Source organism: Austrofundulus limnaeus, unplaced genomic scaffold (assembly GCF_001266775.1).
Source record: "Austrofundulus limnaeus strain Quisiro unplaced genomic scaffold, Austrofundulus_limnaeus-1.0 Scaffold30, whole genome shotgun sequence".
Taxonomy (NCBI): Eukaryota; Metazoa; Chordata; class Actinopteri; order Cyprinodontiformes; family Rivulidae; genus Austrofundulus; species Austrofundulus limnaeus.
In genome coordinates, this window is record NW_013952432.1 from 1805761 (window position 1) to 1819780 (window position 14020).

At 36.0% G+C, this 14020-nt stretch overlaps 1 protein-coding gene across 9 annotated transcripts in view; it reads right to left on the reverse strand.

Annotated features, from left to right (window-relative positions):
- abi1a (abl-interactor 1a) overlaps nucleotides 1–14020 on the reverse strand; it is a 41529-nt gene that overhangs the window by 12171 nt on the left and 15338 nt on the right. For all 9 annotated transcript variants that reach the window (XM_014005403.1, XM_014005405.1, XM_014005410.1 and 6 more), the window contains exon 3: nucleotides 4413–4589. In XM_014005403.1, the coding sequence (XP_013860857.1) occupies nucleotides 4413–4589 (177 nt within the window). The remainder of the gene's footprint in view (nucleotides 1–4412; nucleotides 4590–14020) is intronic.

Sequence of the window (14020 nt, forward strand, 5' to 3'; positions counted from 1 at the left end):
GTTAAATATAAATGTTTATCAAATAAAGTCTAATGTTACAACTAATCATGGATCCCTTTAAAACAAAGAACATCATATTTGTTAAACTTTATTTATTATTTTTTTTATTTCATAAAAACATATTACCTGATACATGTGAGCTGTTTTTGAAAAGAGCCAGGATGTTTGTTGATCTGCAGTTTGACAGATACGTTTCAAGTAGCTCATCTATGCAGTGGCTTTTGTAGGAAGCATTATAGCACCACAAATTAAGAGAAAGACAATGAGACCAAACTCAAAGTAATTTAGTAGCATTTTTCATCTCTTTCAATAAGCCTTCAACTCAACTATGAAAGGAAGATTTTAGATTTAAATGTCTCTGTTGACAAGATTCATTTTAGAATGCAGTTCATGATAGGAGTCTGAAGCCTTTTTGTCTCATTTTTCTTATAAATCCTGTTCCATTGACTCAGTTAGACAATGTGTAATAATAGATTATGGACAGACAGATTCAGATTATGATTATTATCAGATTCATGAAGCTTTAGCATGTTGAGCTCAGATAAATCTACTGAGCTGTGATCAAGCAGAGCTACCAGTGGTTGATCTACAGTACCTAAGGTCACATTAGTTCCTGATGACTCACTTCAATATATTCCTTTTAAACAACTCTTTCTCTCTCAGCATAATCCCAAAGCTATGTTCTAATATACAGTTATAGCAAATCAACAACTTTCACAGCTGCTGATTCAAAAGATAGTGATTCAGAAAAAGCACAGCAAGTGACACACCAGCTGGCTTTTGTTGTGAAGCAAGAAACAGTTTTTCAACGGTTCAGCCTGGAACGCATCACATTTAGTCCAAAAACTGTCAAACTGTGAACAGCCAACACTTCTGGACCTAAAAGGATACCTAGATAAGGGAAATCTGGGCCAAAACATTCCATTTGGAGCACCAGTTACTGTCCCAATGCAGGCATAAAAAGGAAGTGCACATTAATCCAAATATTTTCTACCTCCATGAGGTAGAAAATATTTGAGTTTAGTTCTTGTTACCACAATATGAAAAAGTCCAGGCTGCAGATAAAATTATTAAATATGTTTCTTATATTAGTGTGCATTGTATTACCTCATATAGTACACAACTGGTACTGAAAAATAAAATAAACACTGTATTGATGTTTGTACTCTTACAACAACACATATATTCTGGACAACAACATGTCTATGCAGTAGAAACCACAATGTGAACACATCATGTTTACATGGTTCCAGGAACACAAAGGAATTCACCACTGATGTGCAGCTCTAACAAGACTGATAAGTAAAATGATGTCTACGTTTTACATGCTTAAATGTACAACAAGTTCACTAGAATATCATGGCAGTTCAGATAGTTTTTATATAGTGTAGTATGAGATTGTGTTGCATATCTTTTGGTATTCTACTAACAGTTCTTCCATGGAGTTCGCCATTGTTGACCTATTTACAGTCGCATAGGTAAAAAGCAGATTTGGTAGCCGACATCTGCTCACAAACTTTGCTAATCGTTCTTAATGATTCTGAAAAACACAATTTCACTTACTACTGATGTGTGTTAAGATTATTATACTCTCTTACATTGATACCCCCACCCCAATTTAAATCTTATTCTGATACAACAGCCTTTTTAATATTGCATGCAACCACTGCTTGCTGTTTTTTTTATTTTATGTGTTTAACAATACTCACTTTGTGTAAAACAAAGCTAACATTTAGGCCAGCATGAACCCTCAGGCAGATGTTGTGAGTTTAACAGTAAACTGCAGCCAATAAACATGAGTTAAGCCCTTCTTTTACTATTGATTCTGGTTGGTAAGCAAACCATATCTGCAGTGACTGTATGCAAGCCAGGCCTCTGGCTGCTCAGATACTACATGAATTAAGATGGAGTATTGACATAAAGTATCGACTGGCTCTTTGCTCTGTGACATGAACATATTAGAAAAGTTTAGTGATGAAGACTATGGCAGAAATGTGTGGGTGTTTATGTTTCCCACATTCACAGACTAAATGCAGCATATATCAACCATTAAACACAAGAAAATCTAAAAGAGATTTGGCTCGGTGTAAAACACAATGCTCCTAAAATAAACAAGCCAAACTGTTTTATGGCAGCTGTAAAACACAACATTTTTACTGATTTAATTTCTGTTTTCTAGACCGTGGAGTCAAATGTAACCCAATGCAAATTTATCATCACTGCATTAAACTGAATGCAGTAAAACAAATGTATTTATATTAATTTATATTTTATGGGTACTTTAACAGGGGTTTAATGGAGATGTTATGAACAAATAATATCCTACATGTTGTAAATAGTTGCTTAAATGGCCTCACTATAGAGAAATAGCTTAATTCTGATTGGATTAAGAAGCTAATGGTTAAAGAGTGGGACAGAAATCAAAGTGGATCGCTGCAATTTTAAAACAACTTAGAAGTTCATGCAAACACCACTTCATATATTCATTTGGTATTACATGATTATTTACAGTATAAAGTTATGTGCTAGTGCAAATAATATCAGTTAACTGCAGTACTTACTGTGCAATCTGAGGCACTACTTGTAGGAATATTAAGCTTCTGCTGAAATAATCATGTAATATGAAATATAAAATCTGTAAAATAGAGTTTTCATGATTTACTATGACAAATCTGAGATTGGAGTCGTTATAAATGGTGACGGACCTGCTCAGTTGTTCACGGTGACACAATTTTAATGTCGTTAGCTCATCAATCAGGTTTATTTCTTCAAACAGAGGTTGTTCAGAGTGATCTACAACAGGTCAGAAGTGGTATTAATAATGTTTAAACAGAACCCCTACTTAAAGAAATAGTTCATATCTTTTAAAGTTACAGTTTACTACTAAATAGTATTTTAAAATGTTTGAACAATAATCTAAAAGGCCTAAAAATATCAATAATGGTCTCCTAAAAGGTTTAATTTCAGCACAGGTAATCTGTCCAAAAGAATTGAGTGCGAGACATTTGGTCAATCTTTGCATGAGGTGAGCCATACTACCCAAAAACAGTCTCTGTGCAAACATCTTGAACAAAGATGATAAAAGTTTCAAATGGACCTTGCAGCCTTGCATTTGTTTTTTTACTTGAACATTATTCTTTAACTAGATTTGCCTTTCAATGCTCATAAGGTTTCTTACTGTACTGATGCTTGAACAACACTCCTTTAGAAAAAGTCTGCTAAATGACTAAACATTCACATACAATTAGCATGATAAGTGCAAAAATAAGTTTAAGGTGAGAAGAACGTGACATCCTTCCTTCTTCTATACTTCTTTAAATCCGTGTTGACTACGGTTGTTAGAGCCAAAACTCAAATAACCTCATTAAGGATTACAACTAGAAGTTTGAGTTTCTGTTTTACACACAGTCTGTTATTTCCTTGAACAGGACTAAAGAAGTATTTACTTCTTTATAATGCTATTTCCTGTAACCAGTACCTCATGTTTAAGTTTTGTTATTATTGAACAGAAAATAGCAGGTTCATTTGATTTAACAAGAAATGGCTACATTTTACAAACGTAATATTTCCATTTGTGGGAATAGCTGAATACAAATTAAAAATAAACACCTCATTAAACATGGTGCAGTAATTTTGTTAGCCGAGAGTGAATCAGTGACTTTTATATTGACTTATCAATGCCTGTAACAATATATGAAATGGTAATGTTGGGCTGCTAATCCAATCAGTCTGACAGCTGAAAATTGATTGTCTGATTGATGGAGCAGACGACACTCAAGAGGGAGATTAAACGTAGCATAAAATGCCTGTAAGCATCAGGAAATTATGTCACTGTCAGAACAATCTCATGACTCCGAGTGGAAGCCCTAATGGCAGAGATGATTATCAAATCAAAAAGCTTCTTCTCCACCTATCAGATTGAACTRTGTTATCCAAATAACTCCAAAACAAGATTATGAAGACTTAAGTGCTTTTTAAAATGTCTCAAAAAAAGATGGTCTCAGCTATTTCACAAAGCTCCAAGAATAGAAAAGCTTTTTTTTTCTCAAAAGCTACATGATGTAATCATTTCCTACTTTTTCTCCACCTCCCCCCCAACCGGTTTCCACCATCTCCCACTCAAAAACTTTCCTGTAGGGTCAGAAAAGGGTGCTTTCTGAAGATGAAAGAGAAAGCACAAGAGACACAAGTGTGAGCAAGAAAAAGAGTCGGTGTGCGAAAAGAGAAGGAGAGAGACAGGAACACCTCTGGCAAGAAAAYAACGAAGGGGGTGGGAGGAAAATTAGGCAAGGAAAGTTGAAGAAAAAAAAACACAAGAGGCAGACCTAAATAAAAAGGACTGAGTGTTGAGAAATCTTTTCTAAAGCAGAATCCCAGATAATCAAGTCAGGAAAAACAGAATAAGGGCTTACCTTAACACCGTGGCCGACATCGTCCAGCACATTGTAGTCAATGGGCTTCCTGATGTATCTGACCGGTCGCTCCATGTTGGCTGGTGCTATGATCTTATGAGTCCTTGACGTGTTTTTATTTGTAGTCARGATCCCAATCTCCCTTCTGGCTACCTTCTCTTTATGGATGTCCACCGTCTGTAACACAGTAATGACAGAACAATGTGTTCAATAAATTGGAARTTAGAATAAGTTTRCAGAAAACCAGTTGATTCTCTTCTAAAATCTTTTACTCAAAAATCTGACTCCATTAACCCGCAGCAGGTCTGAGTAAAAAGGCCTTCCTCTCTGTAATATAAACAAAGTTTGGTTTAAAATATGATGTAATCAATGCCATAATGAAAAAAAGAAAATAAATAAATCACAGATGTTTGGACCTCCATGACTCAGTGAACTCATCATAGGGCAGATTAAGATTGTGTAATTAAATCAAGCAGTTATGCTTTTCATCACTGGATTGTTAATCTTTTTACAGCAACCAGTGTGCAATAATAAATTTGAATGAGGTTCAAACTAAAACCTCCCCAGAATAATGACAAAGTGGATCAAAGTGTAGAAAAAAGGAACTTAACTCATTTTAAGTCATTTTAAATGCAAAAATTGAAAAAACTCAAAACAATTAAAAATGGATAAGAAAAATATAAATAATTCACAAGAATGAAGTTAGCATAATTTCTATTTTCTAAGAAGCATCTCTGTAAATTTTCTTTTGTAATGAATAAATGCATTATTTATGCTTGTGGAGACAAAGATGGYTTTTCCTACTAAAATTGCACCATTGTTTGTTTAACTGCCTCCTCTTTATAAAAGGTTAGTTAGTTACATCATCTTTAAAATAATATGACAGAAGACTACTAATTTCCTAATTAATCATATTAAGTTTTTTTAATTAACACCAGCAGCATTCCTTTCGCACCACAGTGATCTGGACTTAAAATGAACTCGGCGGACTCACATCAGCATAACATGATTCACARTTGATCATATTAAATCCTACTTTCTAACTGTGAGCTGACATTACCTTCTAAAATTGAAAAATGACAAAATAGATTATTGCCGAAATTGTTAAAGTAAAAACAAAAACACTTAAAAGAAAAAAAATACACAATCATAGGGTGAAATTAATATTTCATAACAGCCAAAGTTGCTCAAACGTAATTGCTCCCAGTGAGATTTCTAATAAAAGTAAAAGCATCGGTTTTGTTTCCATGCATCTGCTTAAATTAAGAGAWGACTGAAGTTATTTTCTCTCACCTAACTAGGCTGCCAGAAACCAAGATGGGCTTATTATAGATTTTAAAAAACCTGCAAGTTTCGGTAATGAATGGAGGGGGAAAARCTATTCTACAAACTGCTTATTTAGGAGCACAGGAGTCCCAGAAAGGCAATAACTCCACACGAAGCACTGAGATAATTTCTAAATTCATCACGCTTTATGACTGTGGGAAAACAACAGAGGCAAAACTGAATCAGTTCATGTGGCCTTCATTATCAGAAAAAGTGAGAGGGTTCAGTGATTTATTGATCAAATTATTCCAATGAGTCATCTCTCCTCAGTTATTAAAAGATTCACATTCCTCCAAACATGGAYTGAAGAGAACAACCAGTTATTTTTCATTCAGATTTACTAATCAGTCCAAAACTAAAAATCTCTTGAAGCCCCAGCTACATGGCTACTTTAAAACACATAAAAGGTCTAGATGACAATTACCTGCTTTTAAACTCTGATAAATGGAAACAGTTTTCTTTAAACCAGAGCCTCTTGCAAAAATATATTGTTACTCCTGATGAGATTACTTGTCCTGCAGCCCAACTGTGAGGACCAACACATGCGACATGAATTCATACGTTAAGAAACAGACGACTTGTTTCAAGCAATATTTCCAAAAATGGAAACCATCAGTCCTCAGAACTATAATTTTTTTTCATTTGAAAATGGACTGATATATAATTTATCTAAATATCCCCACAAAAAATACTAAAAAAAATTCAAGATGATGTAAAAATAAATGTGAGAATTTATATCAAAACAAGTGTTTGAGCTTTGCTTTGCTTTACTGACTTTGCTAAAAAAAGGAGAAAGATTTCTTCATCAGATTTGACTGGTTTTAGGCAGTATTTTTATTTAGATGATCCAAAACATTTCAATAAGGTTTAATTTTTGTTTTGGTTTAGTGTTATAGATATGGTTCTATGTCCTGACATTGTGATGCATTTGTGAGGCTAAGTCAACTGATTGTACAGAAAACATGGGACATTATGCAACAAGCTAACATGGGGAAGCAAGTATTTCCAGTCAAAACTAAAAAAAAACCTCCACATTTGACCACTTGACAGAAACTCTTACTAAAAACAGAAATGTTGCAGTAATATTGCCCTTAAAGCGGAAAACCATCTAGATTTGGTTGAAACTACTCCACAATTAGAGAACAGTGTAAGAACCAACTCCACTGCAGCTGGCGAAAAATGGTAAGTGAGAAAGCAACGTGGTGCCAGTTCATCTCCTTTCTGTAAGGAGCTGTAATGGTGCAGGGTCGTTACTCAACCAATGAAACTCAACCTGAAACAACTTTTAAACCAACTTCCTTACTGTGAAAAACTGCTCCCCGTCGAKATCACATTGTAATCCACTGACCAGTTTCCAAATAAAGTTTAAAAAGATCTGACATAAACATGAAGGCCACGGCAGTGGGGTTTGACCTTTTTGAACCGAGCCGGTGGGGAACTTTAATCTGAGCATAGCTGCTTAGAAGCATAGCTCTTCACTTGCCTGAGTGCACTTCTCTTGGCTTTTCAACTGGCACTATATAAAAAGGTGTTTACCTGATCTCAGTGGTCCTGTTGGGTGGAAAAAAAACTGTACTCTCTGAAAGGCAGATGTGCTCTCAACCAAAGTCGCTGACGTTTGAAGGGAAATAATTTCCCAAAACATTCTGGCTTTGGTGTTTGACTTACCCATCAAATACAGGCTTTTAAGATTCTGGCTTTTTCTCTTCTTTGAACAGCTTTTTTGTTTTACTTACGACTTCTTTCTCTACAACTTTTTTTATTATCTCTTTACCTCGCTAAGTCTTACCTGGCTCATTTCACAAGAAGAATCATTCATTTTAAACTACGGCCAACATCTTCATCAACATGCTTGAAGTAAGAAAGAGAAGGAAAAAAGTTCAGTCAAGATGTTTTCTGAGTTGGAGTCTTTCCTGCTTGGTAGTGAGTCAGTACTCTGGCTGCCAAATTCAGAGACAGTTGTTTTGTTGTCAGGAGTAACAAGCACCTAAATATTTGAGATTTATTTATTTCCTTTTAAGACAAACCATTTCCAAATGTGACTTTATGTTTAAGCTTCAACAACCAGGAATTTAACAAAATATTTGACTCCAACGATAAAATAACCATCATAACCAATCCGACCTGTCTGAAGCTGGTTTAAAAAGAATACAAAAAATGACAGCACACTCAATCATTCTTGAGTAGAAGACAAGTTTCTCGCTTTTGTTTGAATTAACTAGTCTTTCCACACATATGGAGATTATCCAATTTTTATGACTGGTTCGAGCCATGACTTTGTTAAGAGCAGGAGAACAACTTATAATGACATTATTAGTTGGATACATTTGAGTATTAGGTTGTAATATACTTATATAAAATAATTCAGGTAGAAAAAATATAGTTTGAAGTTGTCATTTTTTACTCTTATATCCTTAACATATTTAATAAAATTTGCAAAGATAGAGAAAATTCAAGCAGCTCTTGAGTTGATTTAGCACTCCAAAATAAGTTTCATATTTATACAGTTGTAATTAAATTAATTAAGCTTTTGTCTCAGTGTGTCTCAAGTGCATTTCAGTAAAAACTTGATTTAATTGAAACATGTGGCAATTTTCACCTAAACATTGACGCTTTTTTGCAAACCCATTTCTAGGAAATATAATGTTATTCAGGCCACTGCAGACAGTAAGGAGAGGAGGGAGAGGGTGAAGGATTTAAGATTCAAGAGACAATCTCTATCACTTGCATTTCTTTGACACAGAACTGTGACTCTGGGTTTCTAAGAAGGAAAAAAAAAACAATATTTTCAGGACTTTTTTTTCTTTTGGATGACTGAAGGATTATTTCCTCTGCAGCTTTGCAAAAACAGACAAAAAGACTCAGAACGAGAATAGCAGGAATAGCAAGGTTTTAACTGGGTGCTTAAATCACAACTGGAAAACCATACTACTGCACTAGACAAACACACCCTACATACCAAAGTGTCAGTGACTCGTCAGAGGAGATAAAATGGTTAATGAYAGAGTTGGAGAGCAAGATGATTATAAATTTTACAGAAAATGTTCCAGCAATCCAGCAGCAAGGAATCTTCTGTAAGTGACACACTTATAAAGAAAGCTGGTTTGTCAGCCAAAAACATAAGGACGTGAACTATCCTACTGCTGCAAAATATACATTAGAGCTTCATGTGAAAATAAAGTAATGGAGGGCGTTTTTGAGTATGAGTAAAGAGGAGCTGGTWTGGCAACCAGGAATTATTGTAATTGTGTCATAAAATTAGGAGGAGAGAATTGTTTTAAAACATTGACTAAACATTTCTGAAACTCACACTGAGGCTTAATGTGAACTGAGGAGATGTGCCAACAGGTGAAGACATTCTGATGGAAACATGAAAATGTATTACGTTTGTTCCTAATTATGCAGAAAATCATGACCAAGATCAAATGGTCTTTTATAATTTATACTATTAAAACGGTTCACCAATCTCATTTACCAGTCTGTGCTGTATGATGGCTTAAAACAGCAGTTTTGTGGAAAAAAAAATGCTTCTTCTGCTTCAGCTAAAACAATTTTAACTGATTTACTTGAACAGTTGTTTATTCAAAATATTATTTTAGATTAGTAACATTAAAATATTGCTAAACAAATGCAAATAGYAATAGCAGCTAGCATTCCCAGTTTAGCATGGGGATTGTTTCTGTTGAAATATAATATTGCTGAAAAAACAATGTAATGTGAATCAGTAGGCAATGTAAAAGTTTATAAAATAGTGTGATAACATGAATGAACCACTAAAAAAGGTACACACTTAAATTCTCAAAATATGTTTTGGGTGCATTAAAACAAAGAGAAAAGAATAATATGTATATATTAAAGAACTGCTTAGCTGGTTTTTCTTTTATTCATAAGCAAATAGGGGGTAAAAATAAAAAGTCAGTCAAAATGAGATGTGAAAGTGATATCTTTTTAGATAAAATTAAAAGATAAAATGACACAGAAGCCATACAGTTTAATGAATTTCAACAGCCTAAAAACAGCAACACTGTAACAGTCATATTGGACAAAATAAAACAAACTTTCAGGAACACCATTTCCCAGAAAAATGCTTATTTTCATATTTCTGTGTCTACTATCTTRTGTCCTTTCAGACTAATCTAATCATTGTGGAACAAACCCCAAGGAGAAATCATCCTCCAGCCCACTGTCTTCTACTGGAGTCAGTAAAACGTCTGTTCTCTGGGCTACTGGAACGTTCCTGTCCTCTGGTTCTCACGACATTCAGCCTCATCTGTAAGAGCTGTGCTCTCCGAGACTCCCAAATTCTGCACCGAGCCAAAACGGCTGCTGAAATAGAGCAGATGTCTGTTTGTTTCTGAATCTCAGCGTGACTGTAGCCAGAACATCTGAAGTTCATCATCTGAGGAGTCAAACAGTTGTTTAAAGCTTTTGTTTTTCAGAACAACACAGAGCGTGTTGGAAACACTAACAAAAGGTCAAGTAACCCACTGGGAGCTCTTAATTTGGCATCCCCCAAAAATCTGGATTCCTTTAGTAAAACCAACAATCTAGAAATTAATTAAGAGTGGAAGCTGTTACGATCATACTTGTGTSAAACCTTTGGAGAGAGAATCTGCGCCACTTGCATAGCAGGAATGAAACGAATTAAGAGTCAGGACAGCATGCCAAGGTCAGAGCTCTGCTTGCTAACACAGCACATATCACAACACCTTGGCTGACTTTTACCGGTCTCGCTTTGGGCTGTGGCCAAAGCAGGCTTTTGCTCGAGCCCTGAAAGTTTGCTTACAAGCTCAGACTAAAGAATGCCACATACTCTGAAAAATGTGTCAACATTTGTTCCCATTGTCGCAGTTGCTTTGGGAGTATGATATCTTTTTGTATCGCCTAATCCAACTTGCCAGCCATACTGTTGAAGTTGTTGACGTTTGTGCCTGATGTGTGCTGCAGTGGTAGRAGGCTGGGAAGGAGTTCTTGCTACATTTTCACGTACGAGTCTAAAATGTCCACGCAAAAAAAGAAAGCCTCAAAACCACGTGAGCAAGAACAGATGTCTTACTTCTCGTGAAGTATGTAGTAACCGTAATCCTCTATCGCTATTTGACTTACAGCCAGACAACAAAGGAAACAAACACCCCAATCCAGATCCCAGCAAGTGTGAGGAAATGGGTGTTTAAAATAAATCAAGCACAGCATCTAATRACCCCTTGCTTTAGTGTCCTGATGCATCTCAGTAATCCAGGTAAAAAATCAAAAAGAAAAAAATTGTATAGGTCTTCTGGACGGGTTCTTCTCTAATGAAACGTTTCGTCTCTCCTCCAAGAGACTTCTTCAGTCTGAGAGTTTCAGGCAAAATTCAGGCTTTTAAGCCCTGCCTCATACTCACATCACATGGCTATCGTTGACACCTAATTAACACCTATTGTTAACAGGGGGTGGAGTGATACTGGCAATAGCCACGCTGTAGGAGGGTGACAACTGAAAACGGAGGCCTCCACCTCTGTTTAATGATGGAYGGTCTTTCTTCACAAAAATGGCTTCTTTTACTCCTCTCTCAAACCAACGTTCCTCTCTATCAAGAATGAGAACATCCTCATCTCTGAAAGAGTGACCGCTGGCCTGTAAATGAGTGAAAACAGCAGAGTTCTGGCCATTAGATGTAGCTCGTCTGTGTTGGGACATTCTTTTGAACAGTGGCTGCTTTGTTTCCCCGATGTATAACTGGTCTAACCCCTTGCTTTAGTCTTTCACAGGGAGGAGGTGCAGAATGTGGCTGCAGGGGGTTGTTTCGTGGGAAAGAATGCACTCCTGATGATGGTAACGATGATCAACCGCAACTGGAAGGTGATGAAGGAGGAAGTGCAGGAGAGGAAGSAAATAATGAGCTGAGGAGCAGTAATTCACTGAATAACCTCAGCCGCCAGTCATTTCACACCAAAACTCACCCCTCATTTAACCTTTACTAGACTRATGAAGAGAGTGAGTGTGCTAAACTGTGTTTGTGCTGACATTTTTCACATTCACAGCACAGAGGAGAGAGAAAACGGCGGATGCAACTGCAAATTCAGCCCTACTGTCTGTAAATTCTCTCACAATATTGTAATGACCAACAGGTGTTTCTCTTGGTGGGAAAACAGAGAAAAACAGGCAGTTCTCATAACATCGAGGCCATCCTTAAACTTTGATACCATTGTCTGATGCAGTATATTTTTGTTTGGACCTACTCTGATTTCAAATCCTATCCCAACGCTGACTTAAAAATATTAGTAAATACACAATTTTTTTGTAGGTTGCTGGGATCAAATTTGGAGAAGTAATTTGTTTAATGTCAGGCTCAAGAATGTAGTTCTGAGCCTTTTTTGCGCCTATAAAATGTACAATTTTTTTCATTCAGCCAAAACCATATATAACGTGATAGCTATTTTACAATATWCATTAGATAAACCAATAGAAATAACTAATATGTCAAGTTTAATTAAAGTCAACTTCCTGGGATGTTTTTAAAAGAAAAATGTTCCCACTGATCAAAAATGTCCCACTTTAGCTAATCTTGCCAACACAATTTGTAATTTTTAGTGAGTAAAATACCACTGCCCTGAAGCAAAAGAGCTCATAAAATGATCCAGTAACAAAGACTTTACTTTCAGAAAACAATGGACGAAAGGCGTGTTCAATATCTTGCACTCAGGAAGTGGGAGAAACCAAAAAGAGAGGCAGGAGGGAGACCAAAATACACACCAAGCAGGGGAATCTGTAGGAAACACAAGGAGCAGACACACATATTCTCACAAAAAGCTATAATGCTCCACATCCTGTTTGGGTAAGTGCCATTCTTCCTCGAGAGGAGGTCAAGAAGTCGCCTCTGCAGCGAACAGACGCAGCTTTAACCAGCAGCTCGAATGTGTGTGTTTTCATCATTGCACTGCAGAGACTGCAACGTGCAACTGTACATCCTGTGAATGCAAAGCAAATTGACAAATAACTGAAACCGGTCGAGCTCGTACAAGCAAAACGAATCAAACTGTGCCGCAACAATCACAACTGATCCCATTGGAACATTGTGCAACTGTGAATCTCCTGGCTGTAGGAACAAACTGGTGGTGTTCATATCAGTGTGTGTGAATGTGTGTGTGTCAGCCATTTTCAGCATCCAGCCTGTTGTCGGGCTGCTTCATCCCTCTGGTCACTGGGTTCAGTATGATCATGGGCCAGATCTAAATTCAATTGATTTACATCACTGTTGCATCGGTGCTGGTCAAAGACACAATGAGATATGTGATTTATTGTAGACAAGGTCATTAATAAATTTATCAGATGTGTGGTTTAAATGTAAATTATCAAAAAATGTAATTTTGTGGTATATTGCTGGTCTAATTTAGAAAAACAAACATTTTGATTAATCAAACTTATTGAGCAAAAACAGCTGCTGCCAACATTTTTAAATTTGGTCAAGTTGTAGAGAAGTATCGGCTTTAACAAGGACTGGAAGATTCGGTGTGCATTTCAGTTTATAATATAAAAAAAAAATAAATGTGTTTTATTTGTCATTTAAAGATTTGCACTGTGAGACCAAGTCAAAGAGATCGAGTCAGTTTTTTCCTTCACTGATCAGCTGTCATGAGTCAATGTTCCACCAGACAGTTTACTCCAATTTAAGGGGAATTTCCTCAATTGTGTCATGACCACATGCAAAGAGAGCATAACAATAGCTTTATTTACAAGTTTGTGTTTGAGGGTGTAAATGTATCACTAGCTACTTTAAAGTTCCAGGTTTCAGTTGTTCTCCAACAGTGTTTTTCAAACCTGGTCCTCAAGGCACACTGCCCTGCATGTCAGGGGTGTCAAACTCATTTTTACCGAGGGCCACACGAGTGTTATGGTGGCCCTCGAAGAGSCACTTGTAATGAACTTTGACGTTTAATGTTTAACTTTGACTAAACAGAGTTTAAACACGTCGTCTTTTAAACACTGATAAGAACTAAGTGTATGACTGACTAAATATGAAATAAATACAGAACTATTATTAAAAGTAAAACTAATAAAATTGAACCCACTAATGAGTTTCTAGTGAGTAGCTAATATGCATTATGGCARATTTACTTTATGGCTGATGCCAACTTTAAAGCAGCTTATTTTCAGACTGTTCTATCCAACTAAATTTCTCAGTTACTTAAAGCCAACAGCTCAGGGGGTAGGTCATTTGTTATTATATTTCACCTTTTAAGTTTACTTTGTTGCATTTTAAATTTAAAGTTTACCAATTGATATTAGAAACAAATTTCATG